This window comes from Macaca mulatta, chromosome 14, assembly GCF_049350105.2.
Source record: "Macaca mulatta isolate MMU2019108-1 chromosome 14, T2T-MMU8v2.0, whole genome shotgun sequence".
In the NCBI taxonomy this organism is placed as follows: Eukaryota; Metazoa; Chordata; class Mammalia; order Primates; family Cercopithecidae; genus Macaca; species Macaca mulatta.
In genome coordinates, this window is record NC_133419.1 from 70,830,281 (window position 1) to 70,841,059 (window position 10,779).

A 10,779-nucleotide genomic window follows, 5' to 3' on the forward strand; every position below is an offset into this window, starting at 1 on the left:
AGCGTCTTCATTTGTAGCATACTTCCTGTCTTTGGTTTTACAGGGTGGTATGTTAGTGAACTATTTTGGTGTTTAAGCTTTGTGTTGTGATCCAGTAGGTGATACTTAGGTGTAATGGTTTCCTCACAGCTGCAACTGTGGTCCTTCTCAATGCTCTGAAAGTGTGGGCTCCTCTTCCACTTGAGTGCTAGCTGTAGATAGCAGCGTAGCACTCTGAGGCTGCCCACTGCTGCTCTTGGGTGATCTCAGGGTTTATGCTTCCTCCCAACTTGGAGGCATCAGAGGCAGGGATCTTAGTAGTGGCTGTGGCTGAGGGTCTTTTGCCTGTCTCCTGGAGGCTCCATCCCAGAGAGAAGCAGGTAAGCAATTGCTCAGTGCAATCAGCCTGGGATGGGTGGTCTGTGCTGTCGGCCCAATCCAGGGGTTCCCTGCCTAGTGATGAGTAGGGGGGTGCTTGGGGTTCATGGGAGATGGACTGGCCTTTTCTCCTTGGGTCAACTGCAGGTTGTTGGAGGTGTGGATAAGGCACTCAGGGTCTTTGCACCTTCATTAGTCTGAGGGTGACAGGGGTACTATTACTGCGGAGACTGTGGCAGAGAAGCTTACATTTGCCCCTGGGACCTCCACCTCCAAGAGATGCAGAGCTGCTGTTACTGGGAGTGTTCAGCTGGTGGGGTGGGGCAGATGCACTGCTGGCATGAGCTTCAGGCTCCACTTGTTGGGGAGCAGGGGATTGGGGATCACTGGGAGGAGAGACTGGTGTCTCTGTATGGTGACTGTGGTGTGCTGTAAGCTCAGATAGAGTCCTAAGACTCTTTGTCTCCTCCCAAGAAACAGGGAAGAAGGGATAGAATCACTGTTGTGGCAGTGGCAGAGGGACTATTAGATGCCTCTGTGAACCTCTCTCCAGGGAAACTCCAAGCCTATCAGTGGGTGTTCTCAGCTGCAGGTGGGGACAACTGTTTTGCAGTCATGAGCTGGGGGCTCTGCCAGGTGAAGAGTGGGGAGTGGGTGTTGCCAGAAAAAAAAGACTGGACTCTCTCCATACAGTGTACTAGTAGTGCCAGCATAGTGAGTAGGCCCTTTGTTTCTTCCCCAGCCCAGGGGATGTTAGGGTGGTATCACTGCAACCATAGTAGTGGAGAGATTGTGGGAGAATTCTGGGATTTCCTCCTCAGAGAAATTCTGGTCTGCCACTGATTAAGGTAATCAGGTTGGGGCAGGGTTCTTATTCTGGAGTCCCAGGTCAGGAAGCCTTGCCCAGTGAGGATAGGTGAGAACTAACACCTGCATAGAGAAAAGTCTGGCCACCTTTCTTTGAGGTGGTTGGCTTATGCTGGGGGTCTGGACCTATCCCTGGTCCCCATGGATTCTCCATAGCCTGGATACAGCAAGGGTACAAGATGCAAGACAAAAAAGATGGCAACCCATCCCTCCCAAAAATGTGTGGTGGTAGTTGTGCTAATCCATTTGATTGTAGTAATAATTACTATATATATGCATCTACTAAATCATCACATTGTACGCATGGTGTATGCATAATGCTTGTCAATTATATACGGCTGAAAAAAATTATCTAATTCCACATTTGCTACAAGATACAGCTTTAGAATTAAAGATACAAGCTGATTGAAAGCAAAAAAAATGAAAAGTATATATCATGCAAATAGTAACCACAAGAAAGCTGGATTGGCTATTCTAATATCAGACAAAATAGAGTTTAAAACAAAAATAAGTAGTACTGGAGATAAAGTAAGCCATTTTACAGTGATATAAAGGTCAACTCATCAGGAAAGTATGGGAAAATATAGCAGTTATATATGCAGGTATTAACAGAGCAGCAAAACATATGAAACAAAAATGGACATATATGAAGGAAGAAATAATTTGAAAATAATAGTTGAAGACATTTTTTAAATTTTACTTATTTATTTACTTATTTATTTATTGAGAGACAGGGTATCACTCTTTCACCACAATGGCAGTGGTGCAACTGTAGCTCGCTACAGCCTCAAACTCCCAGGCTCAAGGAATTTTCCTGCCTTAGCCTCCTGAGCAGCTGGGACTACAGGCATGTGCTACCATGTCAAGCAATTTTTAAAAATTTTTTTTAAATTTTTTGGTGGAGGCAGGGTCTTGCTATATTGCCCAGCTGGTCTTAAACTCCTAGCTTTATGATTTCCTCCCACTTTGGCCTCCCAAAATGCTGGGATTATAGGCATGAGCCACCATGCCCAGGCCAAAGACTGTAATGGATAGAAATAGATTGTAATAATAGACAAACAATAGATAGAATAACTAGACAGAATATCAACAAGGAAGTAGAAACATGAACAACACCATATAGCACTTCATTCAACAATAGAATACACATTTTCTGTAAGTGCACAGGGAATATTTTCCAGGATAGACCATATGCTACACCATAATAAAATTGCAATACATATAAAAGGACATAAATAATTAATAAATAAATAAAATAAAGTATATTCTTTGACCACAAAGGGATAAGATTAAAAATCAGTAGCAAAAATCAATTTCAGAGACTCACAAATATGTCAAAAGTAAACACCACACTATCACAATAATCAAAGAAAAAAGGGAAAAACTGTGAGGAAATAATACTTTGACACTTTTATAATTTAAACTTTTACTTTAATCAAAACAGTGGCAAAACATGTCAAAATTCATAGTATGCCTCTAAAGCAGTTCTTACAGTGAAATTTATCATTGCAAATGCTTGTGTTAAGGAAGAATAAAGATATCAAATCAATAACCGAAACTTCCACCTTAAGACTCACAAAAGAAGAGCAAACTACACAAATGGAAGGAAGTAAACTTTAAAGACTAGACCAGAAACCAGTGAAATAGAGGATAGAAAAGCAAAAAGCAATTTTATCTTATTTGGAAAGATAAAATTGACAAACATTTATCCACATTGACCCAGAAAAAAAGGGAAAATCAACTTAAATTACCAGAAAAATTAATTAAGGGAAAGCATTATTACAAACATTATAGAAATTAAAAATCCAAAGGAATACTATAAAAATCATATAATACTTAGATAAGATGGAGAAATTCCTAGAAAGATGCTAGTTACTGAAACTGACTTCAGTAAGTAGAAATTCTGAATGAACCTGTACAAATAAAGATATTGAATTAGTAACTTAAAAACAAAAATTACCAAAATAGATGAGTTCAGATTTGGATTATAATCCAAGGTATAAAATAAACGCCTGGAAGTCATTATTAATATAAATAAATGATTGAGTTAGAAAAAAGGGAAAAATCTCTCACACAATAATTTCAAGTAGATAATCTGTCCTCATGGTTTCCACTCTTTCAGTGTAGGCTTTGCAAAGTGACTTCCTTTAAAAAAGTACAATATGGAAAAAGGGACTTTTAAAAAGAAAAAAGGTTAAGATGACAGTGGAGAAACATGACAAATACTACCCCATTCACATGAATAAAGTCATCATCAACAGTGATGTCATGTTGCTAATATGCGTTATTGATATGATGCAATAAAAATGATATTATTCCTCTGTGGTCTTATAACTTACTCTAATAATGAGAAAAGCATCAGAAAAATCCTGATAGAGGAATATTTTACAAACTGCCTATTAGTAGTCCTCAAAAATGCCAAGGTAATTGAAAACAATGAAAGAAGACTGAGAAACTTTTACAGTTAAGAGTAGTCTAAAAACACAGGATGCCTAATGTAATGTTATATCCTAGATTGGATCTTGGAGTACAAGAAGAATATTTGGAGAAAAACTTAAAAAATATCTGAATAATATTCATCTGTGGTTAATAAATTACCGTTGTTGGTTCACCAATTGTGAAAAGAATACTCTACTAATGTAAGATGGTAATAATAGGAGAAATTGAGTGCAGGATGTTAGAGAACTCTGTACCATATTTAAATTTTTCTATAAATTTAAAACAACTGAAAATAAGGTTACTTTAAAAGAAAAGCATGGTTAATAATGCAAAGGAAAATGGAAGTTTAATCAAGATGTGAATGTTGAATTTAGTAACAAGTAGAGCACTAGAACCATCATAAGCTGCAAATCAGTGGAATCATGAAGATGAAAATCAGACCACAGCAGATTCAGGTTTGAGTGGGAGGTGACGAAGTTGAACTAATCAGTATATACAATTCTTTGAGGATACTTTCTTGTGCTATATAAATTAAAAACAGATATTGCAATTGATCATTTTGACTGAAAACAAAGCCTTCTTAGCATAATATCTCAAAATTTTCTAGTAATTAAAATCTGTATCTACATGAATCTCATAATTAAACATGAAGAATATAATCACCATAAAATATGTTAAGCATTTCAGTGCAGAATGCCATTGGGAATACAGAAAAGGATGATCAGGACAGTGTATGTACGGGAACATGGGAAATAAACTGTATTCCTTCTTGCTCAGCTTATAAGGAACACATTTTAAGATGTAGAATGACTTGAGATTGCCATAAATAATTGAGAAATGTACTGAAAACCCAGGTAGAAAAAATGGACAATAGTCTGGCTCTCATAGTTTGTCTACTCCTCATAGAAAGCCCTCTGTAGATTCCTACATACAAAGTCATCACTGTTTCTGCTTTATTCCAATTGGTCCAATTAATTTGCTCCAACTTTTCTTCTACACTTCTAAAAGTCTGCTAAGTTTTGCTCATTCATCATCCCTTTTTGATACGAGGTTCTCCAGCTGGAAATATTTTTTTTCCCTGAACAGGAGATCAAAACTTGCATTTAAAAATTTTTTGTATTAGGTTAAAAAGTCTAGGAAAACTTTTGAAACCTAAATCTTTCTCAGATATATTGAGGGCCTTCACAGTGTATAATGAATAACTTCACCGTAAAATATAACTACACCTTTATTCTCTATATTGAAAATATACAGATTTACAATTATTGAGGTTTAGGTCCAGTATATTAAAGTCAAAATATCATTGGTAATATGTGAATTCTAAATTCAACATTATATGAAATCTTCTCACAAATATAAGGGGAATGGAGGGAAAGATATGTTTTAGAATCTCTGTCATCTACACTTCGTGTTTCTTGAATTTCTTGAGGATTCTGTCACGAATCTGCTTGGTCTTAACACTGTAGACAATGGGGTTCATAAGAGGTGGAACCAGCAAGTAGACATTGGCCATCAGCACATGGACAATTGGGGAAGCATTCTGTCCATAGCGGTGGATCATAGATAGCCCAATCATTGGTGTATAGAAGGTGAGTACAGCACAGATGTGAGAGATGCAAGTATTGAGGGCTCTCACTCTCTCTGCCTTGGAGGCTATACTCAACACTGTGCCCAGGATGAGGACATAGGATAGGAGGAGAAGCACTGAATCAAGTCCCATGGAACAGATGACCACCATGAGGCCATAGATGCTGCTGACTTGACGGTTGGATACAGTTGTCTTTATGAGGTCCTGGTGCAGGCAGAAAGGGTAGGACAGAATATTGACATCATGATATTGAAGCTTCTTCAAGAGGAAGGAAGCTGGAAAGACCAGAGCCAAGGCCCTTCCAGCAATTGCCAACCCAATCCCAATGATTACATCATTGGTTAGGATGGCTGCATAGCGCAAGGGTTCTCGGATTGCTATAAAGCGGTCAAAGGCCATAGCCAAGAGTACAGCTGACTCGATAATTGAGAAAACATGAATGCAGTACATTTGGACCAGACAAGCATTGAAGGAGATCTCCTGCACATGGAACCAGAAGACACTGAACATGGTAGGCAAGGTAGTGGTAGATAGGCCCAGGTCAGTGAATGCCAGCATTGACAAAAAGTAATACATTGGTTGATGGAGGGAAGACTCAGTTCTGATAATGAAGAGGATGGTAATGTTCCCAGCAATTGAGGTGGCATAAATCAAGAAGATGGGGAGGGAAATCAAGTCATATCTGCTTTCAAGGCCTGAGAGGCCCATTAGGAGGAAGCGAGGGTATAAGGCAGAACTATTGAAGACAGACATTGTGCTAATGGATGAACCTAGAGTCTAGGTGAGGAAACAAGAATATGGAAAATTAGGGTAAAAGTCAAAATTGTAACAAGAAGCAACACTTTAATTTATGCTGCTGTGTGTTTAATGGTTTTGATCATGTCTGTGTTCATTATATCTAATTACCCCACCTGTTATTTATTATTTTACCGATTTTTTTCTTCACTGTGCATTTATTGAGGCTTTTTGTTTGTTTGTTTGTTTGTTTTTTCGGTGTCGCTCTGTCGCCAGGCTAGAGTGCAGTGATGCACTCTTGGCTCACTGCCACCTCTGCCTCCCGGGTTCAAGTAATTCTCCTACCTTAGCTTCCCGAGTAGCTGGGACTACAGACATGTGCCACCAGGCCTAGCTAATTTTTATATTTTTAGTAAAGACAAGGTTTCACCGTGTTGGCCAGGATGGTCTCAATCTCTTGACTTCATGATCCCCTCCACCTCAGCCTCCCATAGTGCTGGGATTAAAAGATCATTTCTTTAGAGATGGGATCTCACTATGTTACCTAGGCTAGCATCAAACTCCTGTTCTCAAGCAATCCTCCCAACTCAGCCTTCTGAGTAGCTGGAACTACAGGTGCACGCCACTGAAACTGAGAACATACTTTATTAAAGGAAATCTGGTAGTGTTAAAAAATAGAGAAATATATAAGAAATGACATCAACTATGTACAAACTAGTGGACAGATAAGTTAAAATTAAGAGTTAAACATTTTGAAGTTGATATTAAAAAAAAGAAAAGAAAAGAAAAACTGCATGATTTAAAACACAGAAGAGACAACTAACCCCATCCAGGCAGGTCAGGGAAGATGTATTGAAGGAGATTCTTAAATTAGGGCTCAAATGACAAATACTAGAGGGATAGTATAAAAGAGCTGTGATGTACATCCTGTACTGATTAAAATCCATGTAAATACAGTAAGATATTAGAGAGTATTGCAAATGTAAGTCACTACAATTGAGTAAAGCTATAGGATAGATGGCTCTTCATATGGTTCTTGAAGCTATGGTTAAAAAGAAGTGAACCTGAATTTCTGAAGGAACTTGTGTGTAAATATGAGAGCATGGATATAATCTTAGAGGACACAATGTGCTCATTGTAACAATAAACAATATGACCAGATTTATAATATATCTGTGTCAAAATACAATCAATGTTTAAGAGTGGTCTAAAGGCTGACAAGAGAGAAGGCAAGGAAACCTGTTAGGAGACTATTGTAGTCATTAAAAGAAGTGGATGAAAGTGAAATCTAACCATGGGTATTATGAGGAATGAATAGTACATGGGAAGAAAAAAATAACATCTGTAACATAGATCATCAGATGCTAAGAGTGAGAAAAAGAAAGAAATCCAGAATAGATTTATTTATTTGATAATCTTTTTCCTGTCATTTATTAAAACAAACAAAGGACCTGCCTAGAAATTTGGTGAAACCAGTGGGCCAGATAATTCCTGTTTGGTTATGATAAATTTGAGGTGTATGGAAGAGATAGTGATATATTTTCTATAAAAACAAAGAACACAATGCCAAATTATAGAAAGAAAATAAAAGATGTATGTTCTCAGGGCTCAGTTACCACAATACATCAGATGAGCTGTAGGAAACAGACAGATATCACCATGAACTGGAGAAGATAGGCATTACAGAAAAAGCCCTAGAAACCTGTTACTTAGCATCATAATGGTCACCTGATTCCAGTTATTCTGGGCACAAAGCATCAAGAAAATGTTTATTTAGCATACTTTATTTCAAAGTTTTTCCAAAATTTACATGGTTCATTTTCCAACCTACCCTTCTCCACAAATATAATCACACTTCATTGTTTGCCCTAATAGACATAATTAATTATAAAATAACAAATTCTGTGTCATTCTACAGAGATGACAAATATTGTGCAATCTGGTACCCTTTTCCTTACTTTTTATGAGCAGGTACAAAATGAAGAATAGAAGAGAATTATTTTATGCATTCTCATCCTACATTTAGTGATTTATATACTATACTAGTTATAGAAAATGATCTTTATACACCTCCTTCACTTTCCCAGCTTTTTATGTTATAAACTTATGGTCTGCTTCATTATTGAGCACTATGTCATCACTTTGGTATTCTCACATAATTATGCTTTCTTTCTTGATACTCACCATCAAATCTTTCAGCAGTCTTCAGCATCTCTGTCCTGCCTAGGCACACCAGGTCTTCCCTCTTACATAACTCGTCCCCATTTCTTTTTATGAAAGTGCCTGGCTTAGGGTAGTCATAATCTAACTTCCCTGATGGATGTAGACACAGGCACCCAACTCTCAGTAGCTCCATCTCTAGATTCAGAGAAAGTCAGTTGACAATTGTTATTTACTACCTCTTTGGAAAGGTTACTGAACCCCTTTGAGTATAAACAAACTGGCAATTGTATTACTTTATATAATACTTAAGAGATTCAAGCAAATGTATGTAAAGTGCCTGGAACAATATCTAAGATTTAGGAGATACTTTGGACTAAAGTGAAGCAAATTGTTAATTAAGATGCTGAAGTAGCCATGCTCTTAAGTATATCAGCCAAACACAGCAGTGACACAAAAGCAGGTGCTGTCTGGAGTGCCCAAGTTATCACATGTAAAGATGTTACCTCCCATGGCTTCTCTTAAGAATTATCTTGTACAGACTAGTGGACAGAGAGCTAAAATTAAAATTTCCTTTTTCCCTCTTAATATTGTTAAGTATGTATGCTGTATGTAACACAAAATAGAGGAGGCACTCAAATCATCAACTTTATTATCATCAACTTCAGTTTTAACATTACAGGTTTTAGTTAATATCAGGTAGTAATATTTTGAGAAAACAGATATTTCAAACAGGTGCTATCTGTGCCTAGAAGTGAGTTTGCAATGGCAATTTCTTCCCAGAGTTCTTCTGAGCAACTTTCGAAGGGACTAGTCTGATTCCTTTGGAGGAAGGTAAAACTGTAACTCTGACCTATTCTAGAACAGTTATTTCACATGAGTAGAAGTCATTCCTACTTTTTGACCTTTACTTACACTTCCTAGATTCTTCAAATATATAATGTAGTAATATCTTACCCATTTTTCTCACCTCAAAACTTTCCTGCAGGCACACCTGAGCCCTCAAGTGCAGACTCCTCACCCTACTGCAGATTGGCTGGGTTTCCAGTCTGTCAAGCTTAGAGACTGCCTGTAGGTTAAGAAAGCCACTGAAGATGGGCATCGAAGAATAATAAAATACACAGTGTATCCTAAGGCAGGTAATCCTTCAAGGAAGCATAAATGTCCTTAGTAAGGCATCAGACTCTTCCTCAGTAACTCCAGAGCCAAGATAAAGCTTTTTTGCCTTTGACATTCTTGACTTTATCCAGCTGGGTGCTTTATCAGCATTACTGTGCTTTAACTACTCTGGCCTGTTTGCCCATCTTCACTAGCCAGTTCCCCCAGGACCACTCTTTTTTTTTTTTTTTTTTTTTCTTTTTTTTTTTTTTTCATTACAACCTCTAGGGGGAATAACTAACATCAGTGCTGAAAGAGCTATTTCTCCTGCTCGAGGACAAGAGATGGTCATGCCAACTTCCCAATCCAGAAATCCAGATTAGGAAGTAATTGAGAAGTATTCTGAGGATCATGTGATAAAGATGAAAAACAATGGGCTTAGTCAGTCAGAATGACGTATAAAAAAATTTGTGCTCTAAGTAACCAGATACAGCATTTACTAGCCCTTGTATGCTGAGACAATTATTCTATATTTAGGCCAAATTTTTTACAACCATACACTAGGACATATCTTGTTGAACTGTTACAAAAAATATAAAATCATGTGTGTAAAGTAGAAATTCATCATTCAAAAGTCATGCTTATTATAGCACTTGTAAATTATAAAGGGGTATGGGATCCACATGTGGTTGGTCCATAATACTCAATTCTTTTACCAGCCACTGGACAGAGGGGTAAACGTTCTACCATCATCATCCTGCAACAACTGCTACTTGCGCTGACCCACAAATCTGCCTCTGATTATTCAATGAAAGAAAAGATGAAGATGTGATATGATACAAGAGGTTACACTCCCATATTATCACTCTCTAGCAAAGACATAAATCCCTGCAAAGTATTATTGTGAAGGGTGTGTAATTCACAAATTACACAGGTGATAGAGATGATCATGGAGAACAGGTTTGGCAAACCTCCTTCAATTTAGATGAAAATCCAACATTTTACTTGTCCTCTTTCTCAATTGCATTTCACGTTTGCCACTAAAAAATGCATCTCGGTTATGCCATTGATGTTTCTTGATGCGTTTTTTTCTGATTTTTTCAAAACTCATGATGTAATTAATCAATATGTTTCTAACCACAATATAAACTGCCTCTAAGGTCCATCATTTTTGTTTCCATTTTCTTCAGTGCCAGATCAATTCAAGTCATTTCCAATAAAATCTTGATTCAGGAGAAAATGAGTTTATGGTGGTTTTTAGGGATACCACAGCTACCTCATACAACATATTTTCTTATCAGTCTATCAAATTTGACTTTTCTAGCATTTTATGTTATGGCATTTTCCTTGTCAAAAGTCTTTAATGTTTTCACACACTTTTATTAGATTTTTCTAATATTTACAATAGACCACCATTATAATAGAATTAATGGCCAAAACACCAAACACACATCAATCATGTTTGGAGGAAACGTCACATAGTCATTCCACTGTGTGTGAATATAAGTCGGCCCCATTAACATCTAATATTTTAC

At 37.3% G+C, this 10,779-nt stretch overlaps 1 protein-coding gene across 1 annotated transcript; it reads right to left on the reverse strand.

Moving 5' to 3' along the window:
* Positions 1–5,062: 5,062 nt before the first annotated feature.
* Positions 5,063–6,004, reverse strand: LOC716731 (olfactory receptor 51G2-like). The gene has a single exon (XM_001112071.4). It carries the CDS (start codon positions 6,002–6,004, stop codon positions 5,063–5,065), a length of 942 nt encoding a protein of 313 aa, XP_001112071.2.
* Positions 6,005–10,779: the final 4,775 nt, after the last annotated feature.

Coding starts and splice junctions, on each gene's coding strand:
- LOC716731 (XM_001112071.4), bottom strand. CDS start 6,004: ATGTCTGTCTTCAATAGTTCTGCCTTATACCCTCGCTTCCTCCTAATG.